The sequence below is a fragment of the Podarcis vaucheri genome (genome assembly GCF_965113315.1).
Source record: "Podarcis vaucheri genome assembly, chromosome: 6".
In the NCBI taxonomy this organism is placed as follows: Eukaryota; Metazoa; Chordata; class Lepidosauria; order Squamata; family Lacertidae; genus Podarcis; species Podarcis vaucheri.
In genome coordinates this window covers 81642093-81664949 of record NC_138764.1, presented here as the reverse complement: position 1 = coordinate 81664949, position 22857 = coordinate 81642093, and the positions used below count along the sequence as shown (strand labels likewise).

General features: G+C 42.5%; 1 protein-coding gene across 5 annotated transcripts in view; it reads right to left on the bottom strand.

Annotated features, from left to right (window-relative positions):
• Positions 1 to 408: 408 nt before the first annotated feature.
• The window catches only part of PPP1R16B (protein phosphatase 1 regulatory subunit 16B), a 103128-nt gene continuing 80679 nt past the window's right edge, over positions 409 to 22857 (bottom strand). For 4 of the 5 annotated variants that reach the window (XM_082226092.1, XM_082226093.1, XM_082226096.1 and 1 more), the window contains 10 exons: positions 17672 to 17742; positions 15760 to 15816; positions 13223 to 13368; positions 10266 to 10369; positions 8612 to 8736; positions 5744 to 5869; positions 5039 to 5114; positions 4577 to 4706; positions 2750 to 2918; positions 409 to 1962 (listed from right to left, as the gene is read on the bottom strand). In XM_082226092.1, coding sequence (XP_082082218.1) covers positions 1441 to 1962; positions 2750 to 2918; positions 4577 to 4706; positions 5039 to 5114; positions 5744 to 5869; positions 8612 to 8736; positions 10266 to 10369; positions 13223 to 13368; positions 15760 to 15816; positions 17672 to 17742 — 1526 coding nt within the window. In that variant the 3' untranslated portion in view covers positions 409 to 1440. The remainder of the gene's footprint in view (positions 1963 to 2749; positions 2919 to 4576; positions 4707 to 5038; positions 5115 to 5743; positions 5870 to 8611; positions 8737 to 10265; positions 10370 to 13222; positions 13369 to 15759; positions 15817 to 17671; positions 17743 to 22857) is intronic. The other variant, XM_082226094.1, reaches the window with a different exon arrangement.

Genomic DNA, 22857 nt, shown 5'->3' with positions numbered 1-22857 from the left:
TGTTCACTGTCAAGAGCTTCCCATGCGAGCAGAATTACACGAGACAGATGATATGAGGCTGTATTTCCATAAGATCTGCTATTTCTTGCGCAATGTCATGACATGAAGTGTTTCCCCATCTGCAGTCACATCAGCCAATGAGTAAGGTGAGGTAATGCACAATGTCATGACACCACAAACATGGGAAAAATGTTACTGCTGCATGTTATGGTAGAGGAGAACTCAACCCAGCAATTTTCATTGAAGGCCCTGCATCTTTCTCAATGTACCTATATTTTTAAACAGCTGAGTGTTTCCAAATCTTATTTTAGTAACCCTGGTTACTAAAATAGCTGAGGAATAGCTGAGAAAAAGCCAGAAATTGTAAATATCAGAGGATGATATGAGAATCACAGCAGAACAGGAAGATTTTGCCAAAACAAAACAGGCCACAAACTTTAATGTTCAAGAGCCATTTCAAATACTCTCTTAGGCATAGTAAGCATGGGCTAACCAAAAATACAATTACAATGGTCCAAGTGACAAAAAATAATGTTTAGACAAATGGAAGAAGATCCTATCTAGCCTAATCTTTCCCCAACAGTGGTTTTTGGGGGGGATCCAGACACAGCTGCTCTCTGATGAAATATGATGAACTTAAAGTTGAATTTCAGCCATGTGTCAAATTATGCCCAAGTGCTAAGTGAAAGGACTGCAATGGAGGTTATGTGTGAACCATTAATCCCTTTTATCTGTATCACTCCTCTAAGGAGCTCAGAATATCCCACCCACTTCTCTGCCGCTTGCAGAGAAGACCTATCCAACTCTCTGTGTTGAGAGAGAGCACAACAGGAAATAGTGGCTCAAAAAAATTGGCAACAGGATGGCTAAGTGTCCCAAATGTGTTGTCACAGAACAGTCTACTGGTTGTTGTAGTAAAGTGCATATGTCTTCTGTGTGCAAAAACCTCACATTTGTGTAGGCAAAGTGAGTCCTTCAACAGTCCACCTACGCTGCTCGTAAAAGTGCTCGGGTTTGGATCGCATACCTTTGGTAATGGTGCACCAAGGATGTGTTGAGAGGGTTTGTTCCCAAAGTGCCATTTTTCAGGAGCATGGTGGCCCAAGAAGCTCAGAAATAGAGATGGGGTTAGCAATCACATGGATGTAATGAGATCTCTCTCTCTCTCTCTCTCTCTCTCTCTCTCTCTCTCTCTCGTGTGGACAAGAGTATGCAGTAAGGAGCTGTCCTGGATTTCTCTCTGCCACCTACACTTGCTTGATTTTGGAATGGAATTGCAAAAGCAAAGTAAGGTACTAAAAATGAGTAAGCCTGGTACAGCCTGGCCTGAGATGACTGATCCAGATTCTCCCGTTCCGCAGTGATAACAACCAAGACTCAGCAGAGGAAGCAACATGCCTACCCAGCTTAGCATCTCAGCTGGTTAGCAATGAAATCGGATCAGGAAATTCTGCAGCACCCGTGCACCTTCTCCTCCATTTCTTCCATGGGAGCTTTGAACTTTAAGAGAGGTGGATCACCGCTCGACACTGTGTAATAAACTGAAGTCCCATTGGATGTATAGGAAGGAGTCCTGGAGCTAATCAGGTGCTCTTTTGCTTCTCCCCCATTCTCAGCTGTGCTGCCCCCGTTGCTCCCAAAGTGTGTGCTGATGAAGGGGTGGTTGAGAAGCTTCGCCGCTGCCCGCTGCCGTTTCAGCTCCGCAAGGGTTTGGTGGCTCCTTTCTTTGTAGCCCCCCCAGATCTGATGAGAGTCAGGGACTCCGGGGGTATCATAGGGCAGTGCTTGGCCTGCCTCATTGTCCAGGGCAGAATGCATTTTCCAAACATCTCCATTAGGGATAGAGTATTGGTAAGTGGCAGAGGATAAGTTGAGCCCGTTCTGGAGGAGGGTTTCCGAGTCACACTGGGTGCTTTTGGTTACCAGCTCCGGAAGGACTGTGGGTGAATCTGCTGGAGAGTTCTGAAACAGAAAAGAAAATGAAAAAGGCTTAGCCATGACTAACCATTTATCTTTTTTAAAAAATATATATATATTTTTATTATTTTTTTCAAAAATTAAAAATTAAACAAAGAACAATACATAACACTGTAAACACACTTATATACATATTTTCCCAAATGAAAACTAATAAAAATAAAAATAAAGAAAAGGAAAAATAAAAGATATAAAGAAAAAAGACAAAAGAAAAGAAAAAATACTTTTCATAACCTGGAACATTTCCGAATTCTTGCTTCAAATACTGCAATATATAAATCTTAGTTAAAATATTATAAAAGACTTCCACCGCATTCACCACACGTCTCTTAGTTGTCTTACTTGCATTTACATCTGTTCTTCAGTCATTTCCCTTCCTTAGATTCTTTCATAATTAATCAAATCTTTATGTTCTCTGTATTCTTCACAGACTAACCATTTATCATTTGACTGACGCTTACTGATTTCCATGCACCAGGGAGCTATGCATGCCTGCTATGTTAGGCTAGCCTGTGGCTTGTGAAAACATTCATAAGCTGATAAGCAGACACAGGGCAGTCTGCTTCCACTCTTTTTGTCAGGTTATCCAAAACCTTCTGGGATTGGTGGGGTGGGGGGAGAGGGACAACCCCATGAGATCGGCATAAGGCGATAGATGAGCACACGTTGGAGTATAGGCTATTGGGATAACGAAACTTCCACTCTACTTTGGAGCACTGGAAATACCTTCACCCCAACAGAAGGATTAGTTAGTTATTACTTTGCCCCTTACTGGATCTGTGTTCTCTTGGTTGGAGCAAGACTCCCTGATGTCACCATTGTAGCCAGAGGTCCTCTGCTCTTCTGAAGATTCTATTTGCTGCCAGATGATGGCCTCCTTCTCATACTCCTTTCTGTAAAGGTTGGTTCGGTCAGAAAGGCTTGCCCTCCGTACCACTTTCCTGAGGGAAAAAGGACAGAGGAGAGGGATTGTGAAGAGGATAATCACTGAAGTGGAGCAGATATTTCATTCTGTAGCTACATTCCCAGTGTGAACAGCCCTTCAGAATATTTCACCAAGTTGCATATAAGCATCTTCAGGCCTTGCTAATAAGGAAAGTACCCTTCACCCTTTGTACTTATTATTAGTAGTAGTAGTAGTAGTTGTAGTAATAGTGATTAGGCCTATGGGACTTCAGAGATTGACCCGCCAGGCCTAAGCGCACCCACCTTTCCCAGCCGTGACTCAAAGTCATTGTTTTTTCCAAGGTGGGGTGAGGCAATATTTTTGATGCCCTCATCCCAAGCTGTATAGAGCTTTGTACACAAGAACAAACACCTTGAATTGTGCCCGGCAGCTTATTGGCAGTGAGTGCAATCCTTTCAGCAGTACCATAACATGGTGGCGATAGCCTGTCCAGGTGAGAAGCCAAGCCACTGCATTTTGCACTAGCTGCAGCTTCTAGGCCAAGGACAGCCCCATATATAGCATATTGCAGTAATCCAACCTGGAGGTTATAAGCAAGGGATTCTGACTCCCAGTTATATTTAATAATAGCAGCAGCAAAATGACTCCCCTTACACCCTAAGTTATCCTGTTGAAATTAGGAGCCCAGGAGTGGAGTTCTGCATGGAAAGGCTGTGAGCTCCTACCCAAATTCAGAATTCTTTAATTGGCCAAAGAGTATATCTTTTACATAAGACTGCAGCTTGTGAATCTCAGGACAGTAGTAAAAAGAATTCAAAAGATCCCATGTACAAGCCTGAAACCTGTCAACTTTTGCCTTGGTTCAGCAGCAATTGAATTCATTGAAATGCTTGCATGAATTATTGTGAGTAGGCAAATATGCAAATCTGCTACATTATTTTTGCCCAGGACATGTAATTGCTCCATAATTCATAACTAAAGCATTAGTTCCCATGATGCTAAATGGTCAGTAGGTGGCTCTCATTCCATGCTAGCAAACTGTGTGTCTTCCCTCAATATACCGTAGGTATATAAAAAGGTTGAGAATCCTTAACCCCCTTAGTTCTCACATTCAACACAACACAATCCTATGCAGGCCTAAGAAAATCTCACTGCGTTCAAGGGGCTTAGAGCATGTATAGAACTGCATGCAACTGCATTTGATCAGATTCACTTCTTGTAACCCATGCCTCTCCCTCCCATTTTTTTTGGATCTATATTTCAAAACTAACACAGATAAAATTGTTTTTGTAAGATCTTGGTAGCAAGAACCACCTGATATATTTTTTTGCTTATGTTCTTCTGTAAAACAACACATTTTGGTAACAGTGCAATATAAAATAATAATAAGGAAAAGGTTAATTTTAGCCCCCGATAAATCACACTGTAGGATTTCTTCCTAAAATATCTCTTGTAGGAAATCAGTTTTGTCTCCACCACAACCCACATTCTCAGTTAAATCTTGCAGTCATGGCATGCATTTGCCATGTTGCCTTTCTTGCTGAATCTGCTTTTATTTATTGAAAGTAAGCTTACAGATGTCAACTGTGGCCAGTTGGAAATCCCACTAAGCGGCTACAAAGCTCAGACTCGCCAAGCACTAAGGCATGGAAACATACATCTAGCCAACATGGCTTCTCTCTGCTCACTCACCCTCTGCTTCCAGTACTGGAGGTTCTTCTGCTCAAGGAGGACTTGTGCCTCATCTGAGACTTCATGATGACATCGTGCTTATGCTTCAGCTCCAAGAGCAGAACCTTAAACTCTTCTTCTTCACAGAGGTCTAAAGGGAATAGAAACCAAACCCTTGAGTTGAGCTGCCTTGCAATGCTGTAGCTAAAGATTGCATGGTAACCACAGTCCCCAGATCGCACACTGCATTTTATTAGGAGTACTCCAAGCCCAGCAGCACCTAAGACTGAGAACAGAAAACATCAGCTTATTTTATTCATGTGCATAAACCAGTCTTGGGTTCAGATTCCCCCCCCTCCAGCAATTTGTGGGGGGTGGAGGTGTAAAGAACATGCCCCCAGAAGACTGATATTCAGATGGGGAGCCAGGATATGCATTTGCCCAAGAATGGAAAGTGCAAACGGAGGCAGAATTACAGCTCACCTATTGGCATCTCATCCATGGTGGTTCGGGCGCTCAAGCTTGCGCCGTGAGACACCAACAGCTCTGCCATATGCATCTGGAATAAAGGAAAGAAAGCAAAATTCTTACTAGTCCTCCGAACACTAGGGCCATGTCTTTTATACAGATGAACTTGGCATTGCAAGAAGAGCCCTGCTGAATCAGACCAAAACTCTAGTCCAACTTTCCCCAACCTAGTGCCCTCCATATGTTTTGAACTTCATCTTCAACCTGGCCAGAGCAGATAGGAGAAGAGAGTTTGGATTTGATATCCCGCTTTGAGACCCAAAGGAGTCTCAAAGCGGCTAACATTCTCCTATTCCCTTCCTCCCCCACAACAAACACTCTGTGAGGTGAGTGAGGCTGAGAGACTTCAGAGAAGTGTGACTAGCCCAAGGTCACCCAGCAGCTGCATGTGGAGGAGCGGAGATGCGAATCCGGTTCACCAGATTACGAGTCTACTGCTCTTAACCACTACACCACACTGGCTCTCCAGTCAAGTCCTGCAGCATCTTGTCTCTCCACAGCAGGGAAGCTCACAGGTAGGATATAAGGCTCTCTTCATGGTTGCTCCCCAGCCAATGATATTGAGGTTCTATTTAGCTATCGTAGGTAAAGGTCTTTGAGGAACTACTTCTCATGAGTTGGTCTTGCCCTCTTCCGAAAGGTTTGCAACAAAACACGTACGTGTCCCCAGAAGGCGGCGGCATGTAGGGGCTCCCAGCCATCCCAGTCCTTGAGGTCCAGCCTTGCTCCATGGTCCAGAAGAATCTCTGCTGCATGCAGGTAGCCATTGGCTGCAGCTATATGCAACTAGGAGAAGAAGGAGAAGGAGAAGGAGAAGGAGAAGGAGAAGGAGAAGGAGAAGGCAATGCCTTTTATATTGAGTCTGAAACAACCTAGAGCCTGACCTTAAGGATTAAGTGCATCCCAAAGACCTAAGCTGTATTCTCAACTGGGCTCCTGCTCCTTGTACCAATACCTCATTCAGCTTTGCATCCATTTCAGGAATTAAGAGTTCTTAAGATTGCCGCAGCTCCCACTCCTTTCCAGCTCAAAGCAAATGCTTAGCAACTGCCTCTTAATTTCATAGTACTGAATCTGCACAGCTAGTAATAATACTCTTTATTATCTGTAGATGTTTTGCCAAGCTCAGATAACCTGACCCTAATACAAAATCAAGACTGCCCCAAGCAAAGTATGGCAATGAGCACATAGAAAATTGCCATATATCAAGTCAGATCATCGGTCTGCCAGGTCTCTTCCAGCCTTACTTGGAGATGCTGGGAACTGAAGCTGTGCGCAAAATGTGTGCTCCACCACAATGACACAACCCTTATGGCTCTTGCTCCTAGTACTGGCCCAGCCAAATAAGCATGGCTTGATATAAATTTAATACCCATGACCTTTCTATTTCATCCATAGCCCACCATTAACAGCCAGACAGAACTCCACAAAACCAATAGGGGGCTCCAAGTGAACGGAGCATTGCTATGCTAGAGAAACTCCTTGCATTCCTTGCCAGAGCTTGATGTGCAAAACAGAATTTCGTTATCAATTTTGCTACTGAAACAACTTGTCTTAGGGCCAAAGTAGATGTAACTGGACCCCCCAACACATTTCCCCTCTGTTGGAACAGCTGTGTAGAAGTAACACCCCACCCCCCGCAAACCACCACCATTTGGATCAGGGCCAAGTACTGGGGAGGAAGAGGGTCATCTAGTCCAACCCCTGCAATGCAGGAATCTTCTGTCCAATGTGGGACTCCAACCCACAGCCCTGAGATTAAGAGTCTCCTGCTCTACAAACTAAGCTATGTTGCCATACTGTTTTCCTGAATTAAAATGCCTAGCTGAAGTGGATATTAATATTATCAAACAAACAAACAAACAAACAAACAAACAAACAAACAAACAGATCTTCACTCTTAAGATTCTGGTGAAGGTTGCTGCAATTTTAAAAACAATATAAAAAATGGTTTAAAACAAATTATGATCAGGGTGGGTCCAAAAATATGCATCTCAAGTGTCAAAGGCCAGGGTAAAGAGATGCATCTTCAGCATATGATGGAAATGTGCAGTGAAGGTGTCAGGCACACCTCTGTAGGGAAGGAGGGATAGTAATACTAGCAATTGTCCCATGGAATGCTAAAATTAATAAAGTGCAGCAACCTGTGCATTTGATGGGAACCAGCAATTGCAAACACCAATTTCATTTAGGACACCTGACATTTCAGCAGTTGGTGGTGGCAGCTCTTAACATACAAACCTACTCTTGAACATAACGGTATTTATTCCAGATTAAAAATGAATGTGGTTTTGTTCTCCTAAGCACTGATGAGTGTGAGAATCAATTTAAAGCTCACTTGCAGAATTAACTCACACTGAACACTATGTAGCCACCTGTTTCGTTACCCAAGACCACAGCAAAAAGGGATGAGATCCACACACACCCAACACACTCTCAAACTGTTCCTATCTGGAAAAGTTCATGTGATGTTGTGTTAATCCCTGACCCCTAGCTACAGTAACAAAACCAGGTGTAGTTAGCGATCAGAATCTCCCATTTTGTGCCAGTGATGAAATGGTGCTTTTTTCAGCCATAAGGATGTCCTTGGAGCAATTTCTAAGGCGGAATGCACATACAAGTGCTGTATATTTAGTCACCACTTCTCAGGTGAACCCTCAGAGAGGTTTAGTGACGCTGTCGTGAGATAAACTCCTCATTGCACATCAAGCTGAGCTGCTTAGGAGGAAGGCTGTAAAAAGGTGGCGGGCGGGGGTGGGGGATAAATATTTCAGCAGGAGCCCAGATGTCTGACTGTGGGTCAGCCCAGAGTGTGGGGAGTATTCGGGGGGGGGTGGTCAGTACCTGCTCATACTAGGGCCAATGTACAGAAGGTTTTTTTAAAACTAAAAAAAACAGCTGAGAAGAATTACAGATTTGGGAGGGAGGGAGAGTTAACCGTTCCCTCCTTGCAAAATTCCCCTGATCTAAATCCCCTCCTGCAAAGCTGCTATTTGCCCTGCTGTGGAAAATACAACCCTTCCTCTATTGCCGCAGGGCCAATCAAAACGGAAACCCTTGCAGTAATTTTAAAAACTAAAAATAGAAGCTTCGGGACATCAGAACATGGAGCTCTCATGTCTTGTATTTTAACACACACCCAGGCTTACCTAGCTCACATGGCTGTTGTGAGGGGAAAAAAGGGGGGGAGAGAACTATTGAAAACCTTGAGTTCCTTGGAGAAAAGGCGAAACACAAAAATAACTAAAATAAGAGCAACATAACTCTCTTATCCTGGTTTCATAATGCTGGCCATCAGCCGTAATAATAAAGCTTTGATTGGGCTAATATAAAAATAATATACCACTGGAACTGAAATTCCTTTCAGCCCTCTTAAAAAGTAATTGTCTACCCTGAACATCCGTCATTTCAAGAAGATCCACAGCAAAAAAGCAATAAAGGAAATGTCGAAGATTTACAAGTCCAATTACATCCAAAGGCAGGCAGGCAGCCAGCTTCTTATAATAATTCAGTGAGAATATGGCTCACCAGCGTAGCACCTTGTGCATCGGTCCTGTTCAGATCTTGCCCTGTTGCTATCATCTCTGTAATATCATCAACCATTGCCTGTTCTGGCGCAGCTCGCATCTCATTGATTTTCTCCTGTGTGATTCCTACAGTGAGCAAAAGGAGAGGAGTAGGAACAGCATGAGGTTCTATTTGACTTAACGGAAAAATAGTTTGGTTAGCTTACAGGCTAACATACATGTTACAGGCAAATGGGTATAGGAGAGTGGCTTTTAAAATAAATCTGTTCCAGGAGGCATGCTTCAACTTATGAACACCTTTCTTTTTTTAATTTCAGGGGGAAAGCCAGATGAGAGAGGGAGACATTTGGAGCAAAGAAACATCTGGATGACAAAAGGTTTATAATAAAAAGTAAAATAATAATAATAATAATAATAATAATAATAATAATAATAATAATAATTTATTATTTATATCCCACCCATCTAGCTGGGTTTAAGCATACCTCCCTGATGCTTTTCTGTTTCAAACAGAGCAGTGTTTATTTTTTAAAAAAACCAGCAGCATCAGAATTAATAATGCCTTTATTTGCACATAACATGTAGCTAACCCCTTAGACTACACACATAGAAAAAAATCAGCAAATAGTAATCAAAATGATTACGGGGATGGATATACGTAAATAAATCTGCTGGACTGCAGTCACTGACTTCAGCAGCTCTGGTGTACATGTGGGGAACACCAGACCACACACATAGCTCTGCATGGGGAGAGACTACTGCCTTGTTTACTTCCAGGAAGTGGTTTTCTTTTGCCCAGGACTGGGCACAAAACTGCCGGAAGAAATTAAAGTTTGGTGCAGCAGTTGTGCAGCTGAACAGAGCTACCTTAAACTTAAATATTTTCATGGATGCAAAAAGATAATTTAATGTGCTAGATCAGGGATAGGGTAACAGGTAGACTACAGCTTCCATCATTCCTAGCCACACTGGAGAGCCAGTGTGGTGTAGTGGTTAAGAGTGGTAGACTCGTAATCTGGGGAACCGGGTTCGCGTCTCCGCTCCTCCACATGCAGCTGCTGGGTGACCTTGGGGTAGTCACCCTTCTTTGAAGTCTCTCAGTCCCACTCACCTCACAGAGTGTTTGTTGTGGGGGAGGAAGGGAAAGGAGAATGTTAGCCGCTTTGAGACTCCTTAAAGAGAGTGAAAGGCGGGATATCAAATCCAAACTCTTCTTCTTGTTGTTGTTGTTGTCTAATCCTCTTTTAAATTCTCTAAATTGGTGGCTATCAATAGTTTGACTCATGAGAACATGGCCTGGATGTTCACAAATAATACATACCGCTCCTCCACCCCCACAGTGTCACACCATGCCATGAAGGTTTGGCTTTTATATTGGCCTTAGAAGGCTGCATGCTTCTGCTGCTCAAGTGCTGCAACACACATCTGCCCCCAATACATTTTCCAATAGCAGCATGGCTGTTCCTTTACAGGGATGAGGGAACCTGCGGCTCTGCAGATGTAGCTGGACTACAGCTCTCATCATTCTTGCTATGAGCCATGATAGGATGAGATGCTGGAGTCACCTGGACTGGACATTCAACCTCCACAGGAAGATGTCAAATAGCAACATAAACCCACACCTGAAGCTCCAATTTCTCATAACCGGGCCTTACCCTGGTATGCCATGCAGGTCTCAATGACGTCTAGAGTTGGTTCGTCTTCACACAGGTCATATGGCATGTTCCCGTCTGCATTCACCGCTAGAAGGTCTGCTCCACTGCAAGGAGAAAGCCAGGCATGAGAGATATCAGCACACTTGGATTCAAGGATCTCAAGGGTAATGCAGAGCACATGTGACAGAAAATCTTGTCCCATCAAGCTTTTGAGAACTGACTGCTTTTAATGAAAGGGATGGTGCTGTTTTTATTGCAATTATCTGTTTGCTTTATAGGCTTAACTCTATCAATTTTAATTGTTTTTTTAATCATTGGTTTTTCTCTGAGATTTTAGCTGTTCTTTTTATTTGTAAGATGTCTTGACTCCCTGTCAGGAGAAAAGGTGGGGTATAAATAAATAGACAACAACAACTCAAACATGGTGCCCAAAACTTAACAGTGCATTACTGGAGACACATAGAGCTGTGGTGGGTTTCAGAGGTGTTTCCCCCCCAAGAGCCAAATGAAGCAAAGCAGGTGGGAGTCAGTTGAGACCTTACTTTTGTCATGGGGATCTGTATCCCCATGACTACTTTTTCCATCTGCCAGCAGGATTGCCCCCTAGGTGATAAGGAAAGGCAACGGCTAAGAAAGACTTTCAGTGAATTCACTGGATTCTAAGGTGGAATGAAAATACCTTAAATTATAAACTCCCAAAGAAAACAATTCCTTCCCACTTAATACAGCAAGACACCCTGAGAGACGGTGCCTCCACCTGTCACTGTTTGGTCACAGTACTCTAATCTCTTGTCTCTCAGAAAACCAAGTGGGTTAGACTCTGTAGATAAAGGGCAGGGAGCCTGTGACCTTCCAGTTGTTGTTGGATTACAACACCCTGACCATTGGCCATGTTAGCTGAGGCTGATAGGAGTTGGGAGTCGCAACACCATTGTGAGGGCCACTCCGTACCGCTGCTGTAGATCAAGAACACCCTCTAGTCCATAGTTCTAGCCTGAATACAATCAGTTGATCACACAGCATAAATCCAGGCCAGTAGGGATACACCAGACCATATAAAGCCCTTACTTCCACATTAGCTTCTCAGTCCAAATAGCATATGTCAGTAAGGAGTCACACAGACTGTGCTTTCTCTGGAATTTTATCACCACCCTACCTAAATCTATAATGCAGTTACTACATCAGCTGCCTCTAACCTTATGGATCTTTGCTTTATTGCAAGAGAACCAGCCCCCACCACCCTCACCCCAAACGGGGAGAACTTGTCTCCCTCTCACCCCAAGATGTAAGAGCTTGTCTCTCTCACATGCATTTTCACTGTCCCATTCCCACATTTCTCTCAATTATGCATTCCGTTTTGCGCAGGGCAACAAAACCGACAGGCCCACCATTCTGCTTCAACAAGTCAATTCCCGTGCCTGTAACAAAATCCTAGGGGTGTCCCAATATATTCTGAACCACATGTGGCCTCAACGTGAAAATAATATCCTAATACAGATTAAGCTTGATCTGCCTTGACATTTATATCCCTTTGAAGTGGAGACCAGGCAGTCGCTTCCATTGATATTCATGCTCATTTTTCCTCCCCATGAGAACAGAGGAAATTACAATGTAAAACACACTTGCAGGTTCTTTTTATAGAGTCCGTCTAAATCAGCAAACAAAGCACAGGATCTGACATCCTTTGTACGTCTGCTACTTCTACAGGTCTCTCTGGGTTCCATGTTGTGCCACTGAAGCCTTTTGATTCTGTATTTAAACAGACCCTTTGATCTGATAGACTTCTTACTGAATACTACTTTGATTGCAACAACCACATGCTGTGTTGTGTTCTGGAAGAAAAAATCCCAGTCCGTTGCTTCTTCTGGTACAGAGAATCAACTGGCACAGTGCAAAAACAACAGCATTCTTATTACTAAGGTGCAGGCAAAGCGGAATTTATTTATCCTACCATATTTGTATCCCTTTCTTCCTCCAGGGAGCTCAGGGTACCCCCAATTTTTTATTCATAATAGCCATATAAAGTAGGCTCAGAAACTGGCAGTTATGAAGTAGCACATTAAACATGCAAGATGGCGGACATCAGACTCATGTGGTTTACTTTTCCTTCTTCCCTTTTTTTTAAAAAAAATTGAATCTCCATGGAGCATCAACACATTATACATTTACAAAGCAGAAGTGCAAATCCAATTTGTTTCCAGATCTAATTCAAGGTAAAAAGAGCCTAAACTCTTTGAGATCAGGATGTCTTAAGGACCATCTCTTCTCACAAGAATTTGCCCATGTACTGGGGCACCGAGAGAGACTTTGTCCTGTGTCCCTCTGTCCTATGAGGCACAAAGGGTTGAGATGCAGAACAGGGCCTTCTCATCAGTAGCACCCTGACTGAATAAACTGTTCTGTGAACCACATTCTGGCAACTCTTAAAGTATTCCACTCTAGCTTATATCAAGTGGTAACATGAAATGAAGTGTGGCATAAATCCAAACCTTCACTTCTGCCAAGTCTAATCTGAATAAGTCCTGAAGAACTCTAGGACTGCTTACCCATGGGGGAATACCAGGACTGTTGTTCTAGAACGCAAGAACAATGGATGCTGTGTGGCTGGCTGCCCAAAATATTCATCTGTCATGTCTTGTTCCTGCTACTTGCTGTAGTTTCTGGCTGGCCAAGAGTAGGCTAGTGAACTGGATCAGACGAGTCTGGTTCTGATGTCCTTCACCCCTATGGACCACCTTTGACAGTTTGAGGTCCGCCTGCCTGTCAATCACCTGACATCAGAATGTCAGGTGACACATTGTTGGAAATCAAATAAGTGTTGCTGATAAGCTAAGACCAATAGCAGAGGGGATGGACTGGAAACACATGACTAAGCAACAAGGACCCCAACTTTTATCAAAGGTATACAAAATGGGTCTGGCCCAGCATAAGACAGAAAAGTAACACAGGTCACCTACTGCTGAATCAGGATCTTCACCAGGTTGATGTGTCCACATGTTGCTGCCGCATGCAGAGGAGTCCACAGCTCATTGTCCTTTGCGTTGACATTGGCACCATGGTTCAGAAGAAGCTTAACGACCTCTTCATAGTTGTCTATGCAGCACTGTTGAGAATTAAAAGACAGCAGAGGTTTTGTTTCATTTAACAAAATCAATAACCCACTTAAACAACATAATAATCTCAGACAAGTTTACATTAAATGGTTTTTAAAAAATCATTAAAAGGGGGGGGGGGAACCACCCACAGATTTTAAAACAGCTAACATAGTAAAATTATCAAAATATAAAAACCAAATAGACATAGTAAAATTACATGTCTGGGTAATACTGCCTAAACAAAAATGGTTTTAGCAGGCCTTGAAAACTGTACAATGAGGCACCTGTCTAATATTAACTGGCAGGGAATGCTAAGAACAGGGGCTGCCACACTGAAGGAATGATTTCTTGCAAATGCAGAACAAACATTGTAGGCTAATTCAAATTCAAATTTATTAATAAGGCAACCAAATACAGGTCTCAGCCAAACAGAAACATATGGACATAAATTATACATAAGAACCATACAGAAAGAAACTTGACCTGTACAATAAATAAAACATACATTAAAACAGAATCTTGGCACTCAAGGAAGGCCACATGGCTTTGTCTAAGTTGAGCTGTGCTAAACATTACAGACCTGTCTGAACCGGACAACAGATATTTAGCTTCATCCAGTAGCAACTACTGCTAAAGATTTCTCTAAATACTTATGCCTAGGTGTTTCATACAGCTTACAGTGCAGAATATAGAGGCTGGTGTTTTCCACCCAGGGGCCACCACATCCACAAAGCCACTGATCTCTGGGGATTTTCTCGAATTCACCTTCCAGAAAACTAGACTTCATAGCTGTAAATGAAAATTTAGGGTGATGAAGGTGGATTTAGCTCTGATAAGTATTTAGCTTCCCCATGGTGCAGTTTTAAGGCAGGGAAAAAGCAGCGCCATCCATGTCCTGTTCTGCAAACAGATCTTGGAGCTGCAGATGTTATGGAGAGCTTGCAGAAGTGCCAGTTCCAGCAGACTGATGCACTTAACTGAGTTACATATGGGGGTGAGACGATCCTTTGAATAAACTGGTTCCAAGCTATTGAGGGCTTTATATCTTAATTGTGACACCTTGAATTCGGCCTGGCTTGTTCCTGATACTTCGGGATGGGAGTGGGGGGAGAAATTTGATTCAATTCACATTTAAAGGCAAACTTAGTTTGCACTATGTGTGCAGCTATCCATCACACTTCTCAAAATGGTGCATTTCTCCAGTCAAGAGATGTGCACAAAAATGCATATGCATATAAATGCATATATTAGTGAAAATAATATTTAAAAATGCATTATGTTAGGGGAAATCAATTTGCTAAAATGTGTAGTTTAGGCAAAACAGCATACAAAGATCCATACGTTAGGAGGAATTTGCACTAAAATGCTGATGAATTTTCACAAACCAGGACCAGGATATCTAATAGACTGCCTCATTCCCTACCCAATTGATCACTGTGTCGACAGGAGGAGCAACCTGCAAATACAATCCCACCAGGAAGTTCGTTGCACATAATGTTGAAATCGGGCCTTTAGTGTGGTGCCATTATGAAACAAACACCACCCTAGGAAATTCTAAATGTCAAATACCAGCAACAAAAGGATATCTGGAGTTCAGTTGTCTAGAAATTTGCCTTCCATCTGCAGTAGTGATATGACATTGTTACATGTTCACATTATTAATGTTTGCATTTATCACCAAAATAGTATAAACACACAAAAGGGTATTTATCACACAAAATGGTATTTGACCCTTGTATGTCCTCATTTCTGCTCATGACTAGAGGAACAAACAGCTATGTGATGACAGAACAATGAGCCTGGTCAATATATGATACTGGAGTCAATAATTTTAGTGAGCTTGCTTTCTGCAAAAGCTTTCCCACCTGATTAGAAAGTCACTTTTACAGACCAAAAATGTTTTCCTTTGTCATAGGGTCAACAAAAAGGAAACATCATCATATTTATTTATTTAACTTAACTTATGAATCACTTCCTATGAGACACCTCCACGTGATTTACAATACAACAAAACAGTTACATATATTAAAAAACAGTTTGCAATTACATATATAAAAGCAGTTTTTGAAATAGAACAACAGTTTAAAACAACAACAGCACTTACATAAAATCAGTTAAACAAACAAACCAGAACAGATACCAACTGCCATTAAGATTTTAGAAGCTTTGCTGAAATATATATCTTTATATTTAGCTTGTTTCAGGAGCTAGTTTGCATGTCAAAGTAAACAACTACCCAGTGCCAGAAAAATAATGCTCATTTGCAGAAGAATCTGGGCTTCAGCCATGGGGCATCAATAGCTGCATTTACAAAACCTACTAAGAAAGAACGAAATTTGGATGAAGTTATCCGCCTCCAGAATCAGCTTAACAACCCTCCCTCTGTTGTTACTACCCACCTCCTCGGTGCCTAGAAAATAGGCATCCAGATGGTCTCCGGAAAACCCAGCAGCCATCTGATTTCAGAAAGTTGAGGAAATAAGGATACGACAGTGAGTCCAGTCTCATTTCCCCCACATCAAAAGCCCATTCAAACACATTATCAACCTGAATGATCTGCCTTATAATGATCTATCCTAGAATGACCTGCCAATTATCCTGCATGGTCCTTTTCTCATCATCTTTTGGGTTGTTTTGAAGATCAGAAACATGCATGTAGCACATCCAGTTTGAGGACACTTCTGCTTATGCTGTCATCAATTTAACCTACACAGTTGGTTCAAAACACATAAAGCTGTCTTCTACTGGGTTAGCCTATAAGTCCAATATTGGCAGGGGCTTTCTGAACCAGCTGTGATCCACATCCTTGTATTAGTTTATTAAAACAGATGTGAGGATGCATGTGGGGATCTGGATCTCGGGAAGTGAGGTTTAAACATTTCCCCGTGCTATTTTACCCAACATAAAATTATTAGCCAGAGTGGAGTTTGTGTGAACAACAGGTACAATTCTCTCTCTCTCCCCCCCCCCCACATTTCAATAGTTTTACAGTCATCTTAACATTTCAAAACTTGACTTCCTCCTCTTTCTATGGTTCCTGAAATTGATTTTTTTATCATTTCCTGCATATTGTAATAAACGTAACTTATTCTTTTATTCATCTACTTTAATTATATACTCTGATGAAACTGCAGGTTATTACAGTAACCCTGCCAATATCCTTATCTGTTTACAATTTGTTTGTAAATATTCAATAAACCATTTCCATTCTTTTATATATATATAAAATGTTTGTTATCTTGATTTCTTGTTTTTCTGGTAAGTTTCACCATTTCTGCATAGTCCATAAGTTTTTGTATCCATTCTTCTTTCGTCAGGACTTCTTTCCATTTTTGGGCAAATAACATTCTTGCCGCTGTAGTTGCATACATGAATAAATTTCTGTACTGTTTAGGTAGTTCTACCCCTCTAATTCCAAGAATGAAAGCTGGTTCCTTTGGCAAATGTTATTTTAAACATCTTTTTTAATTAATTATATATCATTTCCCAGTAAGCTTTAACCTTACTACAAGACCACCACATATGGTAGAAAGTATCTTCTTTCTCTTTGTATTTCCAACATTTATTCGATTTTGATTTATACATTTTTGCCAATTTACTCGGTGTTAGATACCATCTATATAAAACAACAGGTGAAATTATTTGTAGTGTGTGTGTGTGTGTGTGTGTGTGTGAATGGTGGTCAACCAATGGTGTACAGCCAGCTTTCCAAATGGTAACAAGTAAAACGTAAGTTAGTTTATTGAAATCCCAGTCAGGTAATAGCTTTATTAGGACCCAACAAAATGTTACAAAAGACAGTCGTACCTTGGTTTTCAAACAGCTTAGTTCTCGAACGTTTTGGCTTCCAAACGCTGCAAACCCGGAAGTGACTGTTCCGGTTTGCAAACTATTTTTGGAAGCCGAACATCCGACGGGGCTTCCAGCACCCAATCAGAAGCCACGCTTTGGTTTCCGAACATTTTGGAAGTCGAACGGACTTCCGGAACGGATTCTGTTCGACTTCCAAGGTATGACCTACATCAGGGGCAAACCCAAAGCAGCCAGGCTTTGTCTTTTCAAAAATGAGGAGCAACTATTTTTTTTCTCTGTCCCAGAATCCTAGGTGTGTTCCCTGTTTATTCTTTTCTACAGATCAACACAAACTACATTAACCTTTTATCTCCTTTGGCTTACTAAGTAACTGGGGACTTCCTGCAGTTCTAGTTCATTCCTCCCCTGCTACATTGACAGCATGGCAACAGCCTACGTGAGCATTTTCTTTCATCTGACCCTGCCTGATGTCACACTTCACCTTCCCTAAACACTTACCTGATGCAGTGCAGTTAATCCATCTTCATTGCACAGGTCTGGGCTGAAGTTGTTGTTCAATAAATAACAGACTGCAAGAGACAAAACAGAGAAGTTTGTCCTCAGTAAATATTATCGCTAATTTCACCTTCAGATGGAACAAACAACTGGCAACAAAGAATAAAGAGAGGATTTCAATAGCTAAAATGCCCAAGCCAATAAACGACTCTTGCAGGGTTACAACAACAGCCTTGAGGCTGACAAATATCAATTATTATGAGGCTGTTCTACAGAATGGGATTCTCCCATGCCTATTGAAATTTCCTGTGTGGATGGTGTTATTTTGACCACATAAGGATTGACACCTGGTGAATGAGTCCACTATTAGTATGCAAGGTTACATTCTAAACTGAGGAGACAGAATTCTGAACAGTATTACTTTTACTGCAGTGAAAGGGTTATATGTCTGAACACCTCCATACATAAAAACACACACATACACACCAAGACAAGAAGCTATTAAACATGTATCCCCCGTCAGCTAGTTCCTACACACACTAAACGTGTTGAGTAGGAGCATTCCAAAATACAACCCTTCTTGTCTTCAGGTCCAGAACTCTACTACCAAGGAATACCAAAGCAATGTGGCTAAGGCTGCAATCTTATACATGCTTACATGGTTGTTGTTTTTAAATTGTATTTTAATCCAACTTTTAGAAGAATCTCACTGAATATATTGGGACTTTTGCACAAGATTAGGCTGCAAAAGCCATGAACTGGTCCTCCATGGGTCTGGTTTTTGAATCACCAACAACATTTTGTCAATGAAAGCACTGCTTTTAGCATTTTGCTCACCCCTCTGTAATGTTCCTGAACGAATGAAAACACAAGCCAAGAAGATAATCATTCTCATTTCCTCTCCCCTCCAACGGCTTGGGGGAGCCAGTGCTACTAAAGAACCAGCATTATGCTGATCAAGGATATATAAACCTTAAGGGGAAAGAAGGCTACAAAATGAAGAGCTTTAAAAGGAACTAAATGAGCAGTCCATTAAAAGGCTGTGCACACAGCCTATATGGTGTACAACATAAGCTGTATCAAGTACATTACAGGAGGAAATGTGAGTGTTAAAAAGCTACGTCTCTGTCAGCTATTCAAATTACAAGCAAAGACCTAAAAGATGTGTCTAAATAAATTGAAATCACAGATGTCATGGGCAATGGGTTGTCTCCAGTGCTGGCTCTACATAGAGTAGACCTATTGAAATTAATGAACCTATTTTAGTCATCTCAATCAGTGGATCTACTCTGAGTAGGAATAGCACTGGATGACACCCTATATATGCATTCTGTCTCTAAGGTCTACTGACGTAAACAATTAGATGAGGGTGGTGGTTGACAATGTAAAGCCATTAGATAACTGATGTTTGTTATTGCTAGGAACAGCGAATGCTCAAAGGTGATAATACTTTGTTATTTTATGTAAAAAGAAAAAACCTGTCAATGCATGGGCTGGATTACCACAACGTGTTAGGCATTTGCGATACCAAAAGTGCATTATCTACCTTTATCATTTTCAAATGGACAAATGAACTGATCCATAACATGGCTTAATCATTATGACTGTTTACCTTAGGAACCCTCAGAATGGTGGTCTAGTCTACACAATGCAGTAATGTGAGATGGGAATGCCCTTCCTGGGCAAGGTGATTGAGCGAGCAGTTGCCGAACAACTCCAGGCACGCCTGGAAGAAGCGGACCATTTGGATCCCTTCCAGTCGGGATTCAGGCCTCATCATGGGACTGAAACTGCCTTGGTCGCACTGGTTGATGATCTCCGGCGGGCTAGGGACAAAGGTGAGAGCTGTTTCCTGGTTCTGCTGGATCTCTCAGCGGCGTTTGATACCATCGACCATAGCATCCTTCTGGACCGTCTTGAGGGGCTGGGAGCTGGGGGCACTGTTATACAGTGGTTCCGCTCCTTCCTCCTGGGCCGTGTTCAGAAAGTGGTGGTGGGGGATGAGTGTTCAGACCCCTGGGCTCTCACTTGTGGGGTGCCTCAGGGTTCTGTCCTCTCCCCCATGCTTTTCAACATTTACATGCAGCCGCTGGGAGAGATCATCAGGAGGTTTGGGCTGGGTGTTCATCAGTATGCGGATGATACCCAGCTCTACCTCTCTTTTAAATCAGAACCATTGAAGGTGGTGAAGGTCCTGTGTGAGTGTCTGGAGGCGGTTGGAGGATGGATGGCGGCTAACAGATTGAGGTTGAATCCTGACAAGACAGAAGTACTGTTTTTGGGAGACAGGAGGCGGGCAGGTGTGGAGGATTCCCTGGTCCTGAATGGGGTAACTGTGCCCCTGAAGGACCAGGTGCGCAGCCTGGGAGTCATTTTGGACTCACAGCTGTCCATGGAGGCACAGGTCAAATCTGTGTCCAGGGCAGCTGTTTACCAGCTCCATCTGGTACGTAGGCTGAGACCCTATCTGCCTGCGGACTGTCTTGCCAGAGTGGTGCATGCTCTGGTTATCTCCCGCTTGGACTACTGCAATGCACTCTACGTGGGGCTACCTTTGAAGGTGACTCGGAAACTACAACTAATCCAGAATGCGGCAGCTAGACTGGTGACTGGGGGCGGCCGCCGAGACCATATAACACCGGTCTTGAAAGACCTACATTGGCTCCCAGTACGTTTCCGAGCACAATTCAAAGTGTTGGTGCTGACCTTTAAAGCCCTAAACGGCCTCGGTCCAGTATACCTGAAGGAGCGTCTCCACCCCCATCATTCTGCCCGGACGCTGAGGTCCAGCGCCGAGGGCCTTCTGGCGGTTCCCTCATTGCGAGAAGCAAAGCTACAGGGAACCAGGCAGAGGGCCTTCTCGGTAGTGGCGCCCACCCTGTGGAACGCCCTTCCAGCAGATGTCAAAGTAATAAACAACTACCTGACATTCAGAAGACATCTTAAGGCAGCCCTGTTGAGGGAAGTTTTTAACGTGTGATATTTTATTGTATTTTTGGTTTTTATGGAAGCCGCCCAGAGTGGCTGGGGAGGCCCAGCCAGATGGGTGGGGTATAAATAATAAATTATTATTATTATTATTATTATTATTATTATTATTATTATTATTATAAATATTCTCCCAGCTACACAGAGAGGATGGCATGATCAAGAATCCTGGACCTCACTGAACAGAACAGACATGGGGCAACAAGCAGGAGGACCCAGGAGACTGGGTCTTCCTCTACCTCCACATCAGCACATTAGTGTAATTTGCAGAACACAAAACTGGCTCACACAGTACTCTTCTTGAAGACACAGGTAGCCTAGTTCTCCCTCAGACAACCCTAATATAACAGACCTGTGAATGTGTGTTTACAAATTTGTAATTATGAATAGGATTCAGGACACAGATGGAGGAAAAATGCCTTCCAAGTTCCTGTAACTTGCTTAGCTGCTCTCTCTCTCTCAGTGTGCACATTTAAAAACATTTTTTTTAAAAAAAGAACAATGCACAAAAACTTGGTGCAGCTCTACTTAAAACATCTTAGGTGTATCCCTTAAAAAGGCAGTGTACTCTCAGAAGTTGTCCCCCCTTGAATACAGAGAAATACTAAATATATAACAAGATAGCCTTATACTTTTATGGGTTTTTCCCTCTACCCCTTTTCCATCCTTCTCCTCCAAAAAAAAAAAAAAAAATTTGAAAATCAAAATGAGCTTAACCAACATGTATGGCATATGCAGTCGGACTGCACCTCACAGTATATCCAGTTTAGATAACTTGTGCAACTCATCTAGCAAATCCAAATTTATGTTTATGCTTCTGTTGCTGGCTGGCTAACCACACTGCCCTGCCCTTCTAATACCAACTGACGGATAGATGTGTCACTCAACAGAGGCTCTGGTTTGCTCTTGTTTACTTTGGATGTGATTTCCATTAGGATGCTTAATTCAATCTGGCTCATTTAAAAGCCATTGTGTACTAATGACACGGGGATCTGTATAATCATGTTGACCCTGCTTTCAGTGATATGATCCTGTTACTGTGCGGAGATTAATCTTGTCAGTTCTCCCCTCCCCACTTACATTTGAGAACAAATGTCAAAATAAACAAAACTTGCCAGTTCTATTCTTTTCTGTGTTGACGATGATATTTTAGGAGAAGTACCATGTACGTTTAAGTCATAAAAAGAGCCCATGGAACTATATATTTTCCATTGCTAACAATGGCATTCCTGTTTTATCTATAAAACCTATGAATGAAGGCAGCAGACCTTTCCAGTTTTATGTCCAACATATGTTTTCAGAGGTTTCCTGCCCAATGCAGGATCCCACAGGGAAGGGAGCAAGGCAGGTCAGTGGCTGCAGGACCACTGACAGCTCTGAGTACTCCCTTGAGGGTTGAGGGCAAGCTGAGGGCAGATCGAGACCCTGCACATGACTTCCCCCAAAGAATCCTGGGGGAAGGTCATGCGCTTTAAATGTGCATTGAACTTGCTTGAAATGTAGGTATGGGTCTGCCCTGAGCCCTTAAAAGCATCTGCATCCAGACTACTTCTCCCAGGCTCCACCCCTTTGTGGATAACTAGTCTTAAAAGACCAACCCTTTGGTCTAGAGGTGGGCACTCGTCCTCCATTCCATAGCTTCCACCCTGTGCCCTCCTTGTTCTGCTGGGAGGAATTGGGTACCAAAGGCTCACGGGAAGGTGTCAAACCAATGGCCTCAAGTTGCAAGAAAGATCTTCTGACTTAACATCAGGAATAACTTTCTGACAGTAAGAGCTGTTAGACAGTAGAAAGGTCTCCTTCGGGAAGTTATGAACTCTCCTTTATTGGAGGTTTTTAAGCAGAGGTTGGTTGGATGGCTGTCTGTCATGGATGTTTTAGCTGAGATTCCTACATTGCAGGGGGTTGAGGTCCCTTCCAACACTACAATTCCATGATTCATTGTTAGGTCTATTCTCCACAAACGTCATCTGAACTAGTGGCGAGCCCCACATCCTACGGGCATGTCCTGTGTGAAAGAATTCTTCCTTTTGTCTGTTCTCAATCATCAATTCCACTGGATGTCAAGGACCAAATGGTCGTAACTGCAAGACAGTGAGGAGGAGGAGACATCACTCCAGAATGACCTGGCGAGTCTGGGGAGAAGTCATGAGTTACACATAACTTGAGCATGGGTATGCTGCTACTTTCAAGAGCCAGTT